Here is a 15,069-nt window from a genome sequence, read left to right on the forward strand (position 1 = left end):
TGAAAATAAATTTGGTTTAAGATACTTAATGGAAGTGATATGTAAATCATTAGTTATTACTAAATTACTTTGAATAAAATATATTGTGCAAAAAATGTGCTATTAGGGAAAAAGGTAAAACAGCTTTGGGGTCACATTATGGTGGTGGTGATGGTGTGTGTTTTTTTAAGAAGATTGCCCCTCCCTGAGTGTGTGTTTTACACCAGCAAAGATGTCACCATCAAAACTCATTTGCTTTCTTGGCCTTATGAGCATACAATGGATGCCAAGATTGACAGCAGAGAGCCCCACATTCCTCTGGGGCAAAACAACAGGCACCTATTGAGCCTTACAAGGTGTGTTGGGCCCGCCTGTCCTAGATTTCATGCGTATCATTTCTTCTCATTGAGTCCTGGCCATGACTACCTTGTTCCTCCAATGCAAAGAGGAAATAGCAGTCAAGGAGCCTTTTCTCCAAGTGTGCAGACTTCTGTGAACATCTACCACAGGGCTGTCACCTGGATCTGCTCATATTTGTCTGAGTGCTACTCCAAGTTCATTGATTACTGCTGCTATTCTGAAAGCCCGGCAAGTAGGGGTGAAGGTTAGCAAAAGGGATACGACTTAGCATATGTGGATGTGGATGTTTTGGTAGGAAGGGAAATTAACTCTTGGCCTTTCAAAGCCAATAAACCAGATGTTCTCTCCCTTTTTACAGATTTCCCTTTTGTTATTAAAAGGATGGGTCCTTGGGGACCCAGTCACATGGCTTTACTGGGGAAAAGCATTTGCTGAGTTATTTCAGTGAGGTCCCTAACTCATATATGACATTTATTGTTTTAATTTCCTGCGCTCACTTTTACCATTTATTGTAGCCACTGCCTTGCTTTTTGTGTTTTTTCCAGGAGAGTGCTTCCTTCATACATACTGAATCATTTCCTTGTTTTTTCCTCTTTATCTCAAAGAATTTTTTCTGAAATACTTCCTGTGGTAGTAGAGTCTTGTCAAATCACACACTAAAAACAGAGCATGACTCACCCTATTATACTACTGACGTGTCGTGATGACCCTTTTCTTTCTAAGGAGCTTTAAAGAGCCACACAGCCACAGAATCATGGACAATAACACTAGCAATTCCTTCTATGGGTCAGAGGCTGGGCATGAAATTTAATGAAACATAATTTTAGAATTCCAAACGCAGTTTACAAAAGTATTAAAGCCATAACATCCAGCTCTGGCCTTTGCATAAAGAAGTTCTCAGCAGCTAGAGTCCATGAATGTATAGTAGGAGACCGGGAAAGCACCCAGAGACTTGGGGGCAGGGAGCTGTGTGTTTGGGGGCCTGAGTCTGGCTTGGGTAGCTTTCATTCTAAAGTTGTCTGATGTAGTCAGCATGGAGGTGAGATTGTTTTCCACACCCTCGTTGGGATCACTGCAGCCCCTTAGTATATTCCTTGAATTGAAAAATCAAGAAGGTAAATATTAAACATGAAAAGACTGTCCAGTTCTATTTTAATGGTAAGAGCTTCCTTGATAAACTAAAGCATTACTGCTTTGGAATGGAATTGTACTTATTTCCTCAAAATAAATTATAATCAGAAGTAAGTGCCTCATTACCTCGTCCAAAGTGAGTGTTCAGTTTACTCAGGAAGTAAATGGGCAAAGGATATGAGCTGACAGCTCACAAAAGAGGAAATAAAAAAGACTGTTTGATAACATGTAACAAGACCTTTTTCACAGTATACATACTTATGTTATTTTTAGTGAAAAGAATATAAAATGTGTTTTGATAAAATGCAAAGTTGCACTGGTTAAAATGTGTACATAAGGGAAGAAAAGATGTCAAGATGTTGACAATGATTGTTTTGGAGGAGTGAGGGTTACGGGTGATCTGGTGGTGTCTCTTGTGTGCTTTTTGCATCCTTTGCAAATTGTCTACAGTGAGCACATCTTATTTTATAGTCATTAAAGGAAAACTATATGAAAGAGCTTGTCCTCTGACACAGTATGCCACCTGGGCCCCTCCTGCTCCTGGCTGGGCCAGCCTTCCTGTTCAGGGGCATCTTAGAACTACCTTCCTTCCACCACTCTGTGTGACATTTCATAATATAGGGCGGTGATGGCGAACCTTTTGAGCTCGGCGTGTCAGCATTTTGAAAAACCCTAACTTAATTCTGGTGCCATGTCACATATAGAAATTTTTTGATATTTGCAACCATAGTAAAACAAAGATTTATATTTTTGATATTTAGTTTATATTTTTAAATGCCATTTAACAAAGAAAAATCAACCAAAAAGAGTTCGCGTGTCACCTCTGACACGCATGTCATAGGTTCGCCATCACTGGGATGGGATATCAGAAGTGTGGCAGGGTTCACCCTAATGTATCCCGTGGGAAGGACCTCACTGCTTCAGAGGAGCAGGCCCACCCTCCCTCAGTATGATAGCCCCTTCTTGGGAGTAGAGCCTTAGACCCCATTTGTTATTTTTTTATCTGGCCTTTTACGTGCCAGAGGTGCATAATAAACATGCTCCTAGTGAACTTAGAGGAGAGTCAGGTAAATAGTGAGACCTTTACCACCACACTTTCAAAGTGATTATTTTTGGGGGAGCAGTTTGTTGACACTCTGTCCTTGCTACTTATAAAAAGGCTGGAAGCATTTTAGCATATCCATCAGGTAGATTCATGAAGATTGCGCCAGGAACTCTAAAATGACATGCTTAGAAATGTCGTTTTCTGTCCTGTAACTGTCTCCAGGTACATAAACTGGTCTCTCAGCAGCTCTCTGCCCAGGTTTGTGCTGCAGATCAGCCTCTGCTTGTTGTTCCTCACCTGCAGAGGCCAGGTGAGAATGGCTGGGAGGCCCCACTTAAAGACAGCTTGCGTGTTTAGAAAACTATGCTTTAAGGAGGGCGTGGTTATATACTTATCCCCAAAATGTTTGAAATTAATCCATTTACCTGAAAGTTTCCATTAAGATTGTATAAAAATAGGGCATATCTGATTTTAATTTCCCTGTGATTTTTATTTCCTAGGGCAAGTACTTACCCATTAAGAGAACACCTTTTATCTTTTCTTAGGTATTTGGCCACTGGCTCTGTGTTTGGAGAGGGTGTGCAAGTTTTTAATGAATGGTTTCAGGTTTTTCTAAGGAACAATTTTTTTAAGCTGACACTCATTGAGCATTTGGGTAACTAGTGTAATCCTTACAGCAGTCCTGTGAGGGAGATGGTACTCTTGTTAACCTTTTACAGATGAGGCAATGGAGGGACACAGAGAAGCCACTTGTCTGGGAGCTCCTGACAGTGAGCATTAGCCCTGTGAGTTGGCCCCTGACAGGCAGCTTCTGGAGGCCTTGCTCTTAACCTCCATTTCTTTAATACTCAAAGGTGACGATAACCATTGTTTGTTCAGCTCATACATAAAACTAGTGGTTTTGATGTATTGTGGCCAGGTTCTGTATATACAGGGAAATATATCTGTGGTAGAAACTTGTTCATCAGACAATTAAATGACAAGTTCTAAAGAGGAATTTTCTACAAATGGACTTGGAGTTAAGCTTTGGACAAACCCCCTTCATATGTCACCCTCCCTCCTTATCCTGTGCTCTCAGGACCAGGCAGCTTCAGTTCCTCTATTTGTCAAGGGTCAGGGCTCCAGTAACATCTTCCCCCATCATGGCTATCAAAATGTCTCCAGATGTTGTCAAATGTCCTTTGGGGGGTACAGTCACCTCCAGTTAAGAACTCCTGCCTTGGATAATATGGAATAAATGCTTGCTGAAGAAACTGAGCTGAGTTTGTCAGGTTTTTCCTATTTTACCAAGCACTGTTGATGGCCACAGGAGTGATGGGGGACAGCTCTGCCCCAGGACATGCCCCTGGGCCTCTCGGAACATACAGAGGCCACTCTGCCCCTCGGTTCCTAGGGCCCTGATCACTGGCTTTAGGCTTAGGTCTGGGAGCTCTTGTCTTCTTGGACGGCTGTGAATAGAAACAGCTCTTTCTCCTCAGGAATAGACACGTTTGAGATAAGCCACCTTAATTACAGAATGAGCATGTGGCACATCCTCAGCTTTGTATAAATTTTTTCCCCCAGACAACATTTTCCTTGCTGATTTCAGTTAAGTCCAATCCTCGGAATGTCTTTTGTAGGAAATAAATGGCCTGATCTTCAGTAGCAGTCTGGTTTTGGACTAAACATGTTGGTGTGACTCTCATCTTTGACTCTCCCCTTTCCCTTCAGAAAGGACCTAAGTGTGAAATACCCCGAAGATCTTCCCATCACCCTTCCAAACCTGCTGAGGTTCATTTTGCATCACTCAGACCCTGCTTCTGTCCCCCAGAACTTGGCTAACCCTTCTACCAAAGAGTGTCTTCAGAGCGAGGCAGTCTTACAGCAGGGGCACATCTCCCATTTGGAGAGAGAGATACAGAAGCTGAGGGCTGAAATCAGCACCCTTCAGCGAGCGCAAATGCAGGTGGAGGCTCAGCTTTCCAGCGCGCGCAGGGATGAGCACCAGCTGCTGCAGCAACAGCAGACCTTGAAGAAGCAGCACAGCTTGCTCCAGCTGCACAGTGAGCAGCTGCAGGCCCTGTATGAGCAGAAAACCAGGGAGCTGGAGGAGGTGGCCCGAAAGCTCCAGGAGCTGGCCGACGCCTCAGAAACCCTGCTCACGGAGAACACATGGCTCAAGATCTTGGTGGCGACCATGGAGCGGAAACTGGAGAGCAAGGACGGAGCTGAAAATCTCTCTCCCCCAGAAGAGGGGCACACTGACTACCCTGAGCCCTCAGGGTCCCCCCGGTTACCTGGCAGCACCCCTCCACCTGCCAATATCAGCTCCTCGCTGGCGGCTGAAAGGAGCAATGAGAATAGGACAGACTAACTTTTTAAACGACATGAAGAAATCAGAGGTGAAATCTGTACATTGGGAATATATTTATGCAAATTTTATTGAAATTTATTGTAAATAAAGATTTTCTCAGTGGTCTAGAAAATCAATGTGAATGTCATTCAGCTTTTATTGAACAGGGATGGCATCCCTTCCACTTATTGCACAAACTTGGTAACTGAGACAAAAACAGTAGCACAGTCCATTTGAAGATTTGTCTGAAAAATTAGTCCATATTTTAGTGGCTGCGTCAGAGTTCCCTCCCCATTCTCCTATTGTTGCTTCTGTGATGACATACAGAATGAGATGTTAATTTCTTGACTGACTAGTCAGAAAACTTGGACACAACAGTGGTCAATTCAGAATGAACTTAATGAGAGTCATAACTTACTAAGCCAGTTGAGTGTGTGGCTCTGGTCTCTGTACTAAAAAAAGTAGCTATTGACAAATAAGAACAGTGAGAGCTATTGTGTGGTTGTTCACCAGTTCTACAGGCACTTTCACTTTCCTCCCAGAGACCCCCACGAGTGCCCCACCATGCTGATGGGATGGGTCTGATTCAAGCTGCAAAGATGTCATCCCTGGCAACCAAGGAGTGGAATAAAGAACTTCCAGACGTGAAACTAAGGAGAAAGCGACATTTCAACATTTCAAAACTCAAACTTCACTGGCACGTCTGACCTCAAGGGCAAGTCTGACAGTCAAGTGATGGTCATTTTCAGAGACTGAAAATGCAAGTCCCAGGTGCCTCCTGGGTTACTAGGGTGAAAGACAGCCTAGGTGTAAGCTGCTGGCTGCAGAAAGTTAGAGGTAGAAAGCTTGGAGGTTCTGGAATGCGAGGGGAATGGATCAAATGCCCCTACACCTTCCATTTTTCTTGAGCATCCTTCATTAGAAAGTAAATCTCCCTGATTTCTAAGTCGGCACCTTTGGAACTTGTCTCCACTCCCAGCCCAAAGGGCCTCTGCTGATCTCCAGCTTAACTCTCATGGTTGGCCATCCTCGGTTAAGGGCCAGGGACATTTCTTCTTGCCTTTAGCTCAAATTGCCTAACTGCCCTTACCCCCCCCTCTAAGCTATTAATGTTTGGTCCCCAATTTAGACATACGCTGCTAAAGTAAATGCTCCCTAAGCTCCCTCCTTGGGGTTCTAGAAAGTAGATTAGTTCAACATGCTTTCTAGAGGAGACTTGAATGAAGCCATAAGTAAGCTGCCTTCAGCCTGACCAGGAAGCCAGGGCTCTGATGGTGGTGGGAGCTGACGAGCGAGGCTGAGGGCCTCCTGGGAGCTCCATGCCCATGCTGCTGGCAGGCTACTCAAGTGCTAAAGGCCAGTGCACCAAGGTTAAAACAAGGCTGGCCTCCAGTTTATTACCCAGGATGCCGATACAAGTCCTAGTTAATTGTGACCGTTAATGTGTTTACAGTGGTGGAATTAAAAATCCAAGTGATTTCATACAAGGGACACCTTGGAGATGCAGGCTGTGGAGGCACTGGCCCGATCCAAGAGCCACTAACTCATCTTTTTGAAAACTAAGTGCAGAACCTGAAACTCACTCTCCCCTGCCCCCTGTCCCCCCAGGTGCTCACTAAGCACAGGCAGTCAGGGCACATCTGGGGGCTCCTATGTACATATGCACATAAGAAATGTCCTTCCACTGCACTTGGTGCTCTCTTAGTGGAGTCAGGGGTGGGGAACCCTTTTTCTGCCAAGGGCCATTTGGATATTGACATCATCATTTACGGGCCATACACAATTATCTACTTAAAAATTAGCCTGCTACATTTGGTCAAACATTCAATTAACTCACACCTAATGCCTTGGCAGGGCCAGACCAAATGATTTCATGGGCCTTATATGGCCTGTGGGCTGGACGTTTCCTACCCCTGTTCTAGGTGATCTGCTGAGGAAAGTAAAATCCAGTATCCAGCAGGTGAGTGGTAATTTAAGAAAGGAAACTAATTTGTGAAAAGGGAAGGAGTGAGGAAACCCCAGTTCCCTCCTCTCCCCTCCAGTGCAGAAAATATTAAATACAACAAATAAAAACCTCAATTTTCTTTCCTGGGCCAATTGGGTTCCAGATAAAAGCCACTGCCTGCTTGCTAAGCCTGTGCTAAGTAATGCCCGGTGGGGGTGGGGGTGGGGGTGGGGGTGGGCTTGGATAGGGGACGGAGTGCTCAGCATGCTCAAGACCAGGGGGGCAAGAAACTGCTCTGCCACTGGGATGCCTGGCAGCCCTCAGGACGTGTGCCTGACTCGTCCTTCACTGGCTCCCAAGCAGCTGCAGTAGCTTCCTTGCAATATCAACAGCAACTGGTATTTAACGACCGAACCTACATAGAAAGACAGTGGTGTGGTTCTCCCATCTATTGCTAACCAAGCAGAAATCACCACAGCACCCCAACCGGTCAGCTCTGAAACTTAAAACACGTTACATCCTCTATGAACACACACATATATTAGAGGCCCCTGCCAAGTGCAACTTGGGCCTTACATGTCCAAGACCCTCCCCCACAGCCTTGACTCAGCTTATTAGTATGGTCAATCCCATGTACACTATGCAGTATTTTTTAAAATCAGCAAAAAAGGTTTAAGCACGTGCTTCTGGGTCCTATTTACAGTTCACAGGTTTGTGAGTTCACGCGTTACAGTAGTAGCGCCATCAAAACAGGCTCAGCTAAACATTCAAGTAACAAAAGCAAGGTCAGGTCTGCCCACTGCCTGCAATGGGCAGCTCCACCAGGAGGCAGAGGGAATGCCCAGGGCCACCAAGTCCTGGCTTAGGACAGCTGGGACCCCAGGAGTCAGTGCATGCGATAATGAAGCCCGGCGAGGCCATGCCAGCGTCAACCCCTCTCAAACGGCAGCATGTCTGTGGTTTTCCCCTCCCACGCCTCTTGGCTGGCTGCAAACAGGCCCAGGAGCCTTCGCATCCCAGCTCAGCCGTGCACTTCTGGGCCATTGGGGGTCAGCTTGGCCTTCCTCTCCACACATGGTCCCTTGGCTGAGTACTGCACCAGCAGGAAGGGCTCCTTGGTGTCGCCATCCCCCACGATGCTCTCCTCGTCCTCTGACTGGCTGATGCGCTGCAGCCGCAGGTAGCACCAGCAGCCCAGGATCAAGGCCCCCAGGGCAGCGATGGCGATGAGGATGACAATGACTGTGACCACACCCGTGGTGGGGCTGTGGTCCATAATAGACATGGTCAGCGCTGGGGGAGGCTTCCTCCGCAGGAAGGTCTTGGGGGTAACCGGCTCAGTGAGGCTGGAACTCAGGCTGTACACGAGAGCCCTGAAAGAGAAAGCGACATGAGGCTCCACTGGGGACTCTGCAAGGTACCGACCTGGACAGATCGCAAGCTCATGTTGGCTCTTCCACAGGATCTGTTTTTAATCAGTTCTGAAGCCTGACCATCCTGTCCTCATCCTAGTGAAAACATGCTGGTTGGCTTTTGTTGTTTCTTTGTGGTGTTACCAGCCTTCTCACTCACCCTGGCCCACTTCCATTCACTACCTTTGGAGCTTCTGCTACCAGACAGGCAGCCACCCTGGCCCAGCCACAGAGCCTGAGATGTGGGGGAGAAGGGTATCTACAACCTGCAACTCCACAATAGCGTAGGCTCAAAAGAGGGTCTGTTTAAGGTGAATGTTCTGGAAGCCCAGCACCACTGGGTGTTCACAGCAATTCAGGGACGAAAGCCAGTGCTTCGTGATGGCCAAAGATGAGTGATTTGACAGCGGGGAAGTGGCATCGGCCCCTCATGAACAGGTGGTAGCTCAACTAAGTCTTCAGGAAATCCTGTGAGAGGGGGCAGGAGATGACAGCCTTTGCCCATACGGGAACAGCAGCTGCCTGGGAAGAGCCCTGATCCACCACACCAGCTGAGAGGGAAGCCAGGCAGCAAAGTCCTGGAAGATGGAGGCACTCAAGACAGACGGCCCTGCCCTCCTCAAGCTCAGCTTCTGGTGTAGGAGCCAGACTACAGACAGGTCAATATACCAACCACTTGTCACTACAAATGCAGGAATGCCAAGCCAGCACAATAGGGGACCAGGTCCCACGATGCTAGACTCGGTGGGGCAGGACATACTTAGGGAGGCAATGCTGATGCTAAGATGTGCAGGAAAAGCCAGCCGTTGGGAACAGCATCTGCTAAGGCTCTGAAGGCAAGAGAGGGTCTGCAGACAAGTGCAAGGAGCTGAGGGTGCTGGTCGCTGAAGATGGAGCACCAGCTGATTTGGGTGAAGGTGGGAGGGGGTGTACATGTACTGGACCACCATTTCCTGGCCTCCTAACCTCAGACAACTCCATTTCACAGAGGCCCTGTTAATGGGGCTGGTGAGAGGCTAAGGAGAGCGCAGCTGCGGAAAGTGCATAAGACTCACTATAGGTGAGGCCACTAGCAGCCTGCTGAGATTCAAGTGCTGAAGCTAGCAGGCTCCCCTGGGTCCCAAGTCCCTGCACTTTTTTTTCTCGCGTCTCACCATAAGCAGAGCGAATAACAGTAACTAACACCCAGGTGGTGTGGTTACAAGGATGTGGAAAAGCACCAAGTTGTCACTCAGTAAGAGTGACTTGTTTGAATTCGGTTTTTTGAGAAGACTGACACCAACGCAGGTAGACAGCGTTGGAAGGGGAAGGTTTTCCCTCCCAACAAGATGGAATTTGCCATCCTTGAGCAATAACAGCCTTAATTAGAAATGATTTTTATCCTGAAGGTCAACACTCTGGCATCTGTTTGGGGACCAGGCCCTGGAAAACTGCAGACCCGAGTTCCACCTGCCACCATGCCCACACTTGCAGAAGGATCCTGGGCAGCTGGGGGCGATATCCCTGGAGTCTGCCTCCTTCTTACCACCTCTAGGGTTAAGCCACTGCCATCACTCTCAACAGGCTTCCAGCTAACTGGTCTACCATGTGGGCCCACTGCAGCCAGTGCCCTTGTGACCCAGAGGAAAAGCCCACAAGTCCTTACAGTGACTTACAGAACCTTTCATGATGCATCTGCAAGCCCTGCTGCCCAGACCGGTCCCTCTGCCCAAACACTCTGCTCCCCTTACCCTTGTTTAAGGGTTCTTTATGGGGCAACTGTGTCCCCCCAGGGGACATTTGGCGATATCTGGAGACATTTCTGGTTGTCACAACAGGTGTGTGTGTGGGTGCTACTGCTACTGAGTGGGTAGAGAGCAGGGATGCTGCTCAAGACCCCACAGAGCATGGGACAGCTCCCCAACCCCAACAAAGACCAACAGTGTGCAGACGGAGACACCCTGACCTAGTTAACTCCAGCTCAGGCAGGGAAGCTCCTGATCCTACAGTCCAGGAGGGTCTCTTGGTTTTGAGTCCTCCCTCCAGGGCACTAGCCTCAGCTTGCAACCCTGCTTTTGTAGCACAGCCATCTGATTAGCACCCACCTACCCATCAGACTGTGTGCTCCATGAGTGGCCCTGCACACCTCTGTATCCCAAGTGTACAGGCCACCCTGGACTCTCCCCTGCCACCATCAGGGCTGCTGTATTCTCCCACAATCCTGCTTGCCCTGTCCTCTCAGCCCTCCGGATGGGACAGGTGACTACCCCCCCACCCCACCCTGACCTCCATTTTCTCTTCCTGCTGGGGAGACCACCTGCCTGCCTTGTCCCTGTCCACCTCCCTCTCCCCACTGGACCTCTCTGTTGGCTGGGGTGCCTGCATTCCCACAGCGCTCGTGGACAGGAAGTCAGTTATCAATTCAGAAGGGGAAGTCTGTGTGTGTGTGTGGGAGGGGAGTGGGGGTGGTTTGGGAAATCAAACAATGGCAGCAGGACCTGGGGATGGGGGGAACCCAAGGGCCAATCCCATTGAAGCCAGAAGTCCCAAACTAATGAGGAAACTAAAGCAGAGGCAGCCCCCTGGCTCAAAGGGACTTTCTGGAGGTGTGGTAACCTCAGAAGACACTACCAAGTGCCTGCTGCCCCTGACCAGGCCAGGAGTGGGCACAGCCAGGTCTGGGCCCCTCACCCCCATGAGCACAGAGCCAGGTGACCAGGCCATAGTCACGCCTGGCCTGTGTCTCTGGCCCTCCCCTGAGTGTATTTGTTCCTTCATTTACTCAGCAAGTATTTCCTGAGAACTCACCTTTTAAAAAATCTGATCATCCCCTGTTCAGAATCTCCCCAGTATCAGCAAAGAATCTAAATTCCTTGCCTCCCGAAGCTTCTGCACACTCTCTACCCTCCCACCTCAAGGCCTCTGCATTTCCTGTTCCTTCTGCCTGGAATGTTCTTCCCTGATTGTCCCATATCTGGTTCCTTCCTGTTTGGGGGGACTTTCTTAGAAGGTACCTCCTGGGGGATGCCCTCCCAGACCACCCTGGCTCGATACCCCTCCACCCCACACTTGCCACTACCTTGCACTACTTCATTTTATTTCCCAGCACTCTCTGCTACCTGACATCCTCTTGGGTCAGGGAACACGTTTCCCTAGCTACTGTCTCCTTCCTGCAGTGGACTGAGCCAGAAAGAGGAGGGCACTGACCATCTTGTCCACTGCGGGATCCCTAACCCCACAACAGATGCTCAATAAATGTCTGCTGAGTGCTCCAAGCCCAGGGATATAGTGATGAGTCACAGGAGACCCTGTTGTCATGGGGATCCCGGTTGGCAGTTACCCGTCCCTGAGCCAGCTCCCTCACTCCAAAGCCACCCCCAGGACCCTGGTCATGGGTCCCCCTGTCTGTCTGAACAGACTCAGGAAGCCAGCAGCCTGCAGGGGAGGACAGGCTGCAGCCTGAGTGTGGGGGTGGGAGCAACGTGTGCAGGTGGAGGCCGGGCAGGCCTGAGCCCATGGAAGGGCAGCTGTCATTGCGAGTACTGAGCAGTGGGGAGGGGAGGAGGCCTCCAAGAAGCAGAGCCCAGAGGAGACATGAAGCATGAGGGAGGCTGGCTGGCTTGCTTGAGTGAGACCCCCACCCTACTTGTGTTGTCTCTACTGGGGCCTTCCCTATCCCCCACCTCTGTGCCCCTCTGAGCCAAGGTGTCTTCTGCAAGTTAGCTGTCCCCTCACTCTAATCCAGGAAAGCCCCCAGGTGAGATAGGGAGGGCCATGGCTTGGGCTGAGTAGACACCCGGATGGCACCTTGGAAACCTGACCCCCTCAGGACAGTCACCAAACGCTAAAGCCCAGTCTCTCCAATCTGCAGAGGCCACTCCTCTGAGCTCCCCACCCCATGCCCCCTCTGCCCACCAATGGGCTCAAAAGGATAGTCCTCTCCACAGCCAACACCTCTCACTGTCCTGCTGCCCCTAAGAGGCCCATTATTAGGTGGGGTTTCTTTCAGTTACCCCTGACACTTCATGGAACCCCCAAACTGAGCCTTAACCCCACTCCATGGGTCACTGCTCACACTCAAGGCCCATGTGGGGCCACAGCCAGCTAAAAGCAGATTTGAGACCCCTTGTTCACCCACCCTACTTCTTCCTTGACTTGCTATTTTGAGCTGTTTTGACCCAGCCAAGCAAGCTGCTCCTAATAACCTGTTTCTCAGTGTGCAAAATGGGAATGAGGCCCTGACCTCACCCATCAAATTGTGTGGAGGATGAGAAGTGATAAGAAATGTGAAAACGCAAGGGCCACAGAGAGCACAGTGAGCCCTTAGGATCCCTTTTCTCCAAAGATTTGTCTCCCAGGAGGGTACAGAGTCTGGCCCAAGCCCAATGCCACAAACAGTCCCTTCCTCAGGGACACTCTGCTGCTGCCTTCTCACTTAACTGAGCATATCACGAGTGTCACCCAGCCCAGCTGGACACTACCTCACCACCCCCGCCTTCTGGGGTTGCCCTGCTTAGAGGGGGCCAACCACCCTAACCCAGGGGCTTCCAGCACTGCCCCTAGGGGTTAAGCCACACCCTTCCCCTAACAAAGCCATCTGCTAGGTATGCCAACAAACCCAGCCCCGCCTCTTCATGGGACCCCAGTTCACAAATCAGAAACATTTCCTGCCTGGTTTCTGATTAGGAACAATGAATAGTAGAGAGGATAAGACACTGCTGGGCATAGTGGGGGTGCAGGTGGAACATCTGCTCTGTGCCAAGCCCCAGCTGTCCTTGGAACCCAAGGACACATCACACAAGGCCCCTGTCCTCTAAATGCCAGGACCAAGAACAGTGGGGATCCTCATGGGAGACTAACAATTACAGGGCTGTGCCCAGCTCTGGCCAGTGTCGTCTCATCCTCTACCCCCACCCTCCTGAAGAGGAAACTCGCACCAGAACCCCCTAGGTTCCCCTGAGCAGAAGAGGAAGCTGGCCTGGGGCAGAGCCTGGGGACTGTACCAAGGTCAGACTGGGTCTCCTGCAGACCCAGGTCTGAAGAAGCTCATGCCCCCACCCTATGAATCAGCCACTGGTAATTCTCACAGGCTGCCCCAGGGTCAGCCTACTTGGCTAAACAAGTTTGGTAATAACAGATGCCTGACAAAAGTTGGCGATGATTACTATGTGCCAGACACCGGGCTAAACACTTGACAGAATCATCTCCTTTCAGCCTCAAAACAGCCCAGAGAAGAGTTATTACTATGCCCACTTTGCAGATAAAGAATCTGTGGCTCAGAGAAGTCAATTGCCCAAGGTCACACAGCTCGAAATTTGCTGCACAGGGATTCACATCCAGCCAGCCTGAATCCAGAATCCCAGATTTCAACCTTGACTCTAAAGTGATTCTATTTTATTATGATACTCTTGACCCACACCTCCCCAATCCCGTGCTTGAAGGGCCAGGGGACAGGTAAACCCCAGTCAGCCTCCCTCCCCCCCATCCCCAACCCAGCAGGAGCAGGCTGGGTGACGGGGGCTGAGGCCTCGATGCGGGGTACACAGGGATGACAAGCGCCCCAGCAGCTCCCGCGTGCTAAGCGCGGGCGACGTGTAGGCGCGGTGCCAGGCGCGCTCCAGGCATCCTCTCATTTAACCCTCCCAGCCAAAGCCGTCGTCTCTCCCATTCTAACTAAGGAGCTATGCGAGGCTGGAGGAAGGGGCTTGGCCCAGGGGGCGACAGCTGGAGCGGGTAGGACAACTGCAGAGATAACTCCCTCGGCCACACTGGGGGGAGGGGGGGGCGGCAGGGGGATCTGGGACCACGAGACCCAGTCATGCCCACGCCGCGCAGTCACCACCGAGGGAACCCGGCACCAAACACTGGGGACCGTCGTCAGTTTCTCCACCTGCCAAATGGGTGCCAGACCTCGCCAGGACCCCATCCCTGCCACCCGGAACCCTCCTGACCACCCTGGGGGCTGCCAGGATCCGCGCCTCCTCCGTTATTTAAAAAAAACCCGAAGTATCGGGAGAAGCCCGGCGGCCGGCCAGGGCTCTAAACTGCGGGCCGCAGTAGGGGGCATGCGCCGCGTAGGGGGGAACACCCGCTCCCCGCAAAGCGGCCGCCGCCCCCCGCCGCCTCCTTTGTCCCGATCTCGCCGCAGCGCAGCGGACAAAGAACCCCCGCCCGCGGGCGCGGCCCCCCGGAACAGACCCTCCCCCGAAGCTGCGTCCCCGCCCGGGCTGCCCCTCCCCCGCCGCAGGGACACCCCCTCCCTCCGGCCCACGGCCAAGCCGCCCAGCGCGCGCCCCAACCCCATCCAGGGTCGCCCCTTCCCCTCCTGTAAGCCCCCATACGGCCGATCACCCAGCCCGTTCGGACCCGCTCACCATGGCGCCGCCTGCAGCCTGGCTCGATCGCCCCGCAGCAGCCCTGCGGGCCCGCCTCTGCCCGCTTGCCAGCCCAGTCCGGCCGCTGAGCTCCGTCGGGACGCAGGAGCCCCAGCTCGGCGGCGGGCGGGGCATTTTAGGCACCGCCCTGGAAGGGGGCGGGGCCCTCGTGGCTAGGCCAATGGGATCTCGCGCTGGGACGGCGGGGCGGGGTCACGTGCGCGCGGGGCCGGTCTGCTAAGGCGGGGCGGGAGCTGCGCGCAGCTGGCAGAAAGGGGGACGGGGAGGGGGGTGAGGGGGGGACACTTTTAGCCTCAGCGCGCGAGGATTGGGCACCCGGGGCTGCGGGTCCGGGCCAGGAAACCTCCCTCTGACCTTAGAGGCTGCTCGTATTCACCCCAATCCCGTACGGAGGGGGAAACTGAGGCTGACTGCAGATGCGTGCTGCCCGGAAGCGGGAGCGGCGGGATTCCGGGCCCGGAGCTGGAGAGAAGCAGGATCCCTTAGCTGAA

The 15,069-nt window shown here is 51.4% G+C and overlaps 2 protein-coding genes across 3 annotated transcripts in view; one reads left to right on the plus strand and one right to left on the minus strand.

Moving 5' to 3' along the window:
* The window catches only part of TXNDC11 (thioredoxin domain containing 11), a 70,176-nt gene extending 65,196 nt beyond the window's left edge, over positions 1–4,980 (plus strand). For both annotated transcript variants that reach the window (XM_081089511.1, XM_081089512.1), the window contains one exon: positions 4,226–4,980. In XM_081089511.1, coding sequence (XP_080945637.1) covers positions 4,226–4,868 — 643 coding nt within the window. In that variant the 3' untranslated portion in view covers positions 4,869–4,980. The remainder of the gene's footprint in view (positions 1–4,225) is intronic.
* On the minus strand, positions 4,907–14,655 carry SNN (stannin). The gene is made up of 2 exons (XM_081089513.1): positions 14,558–14,655; positions 4,907–8,165 (listed from the first exon to the last, which is right to left on the minus strand). Exon 2 carries the CDS (start codon positions 8,075–8,077, stop codon positions 7,814–7,816), a length of 264 nt encoding a protein of 87 aa, XP_080945639.1. The 5' UTR covers positions 8,078–8,165; positions 14,558–14,655; the 3' UTR covers positions 4,907–7,813.
* Between the last annotated feature and the right edge of the window lie 414 nt (positions 14,656–15,069).

This window comes from Myotis nattereri (assembly GCF_964212035.1).
Source record: "Myotis nattereri genome assembly, chromosome: 4".
In the NCBI taxonomy this organism is placed as follows: domain Eukaryota; kingdom Metazoa; phylum Chordata; class Mammalia; order Chiroptera; family Vespertilionidae; genus Myotis; species Myotis nattereri.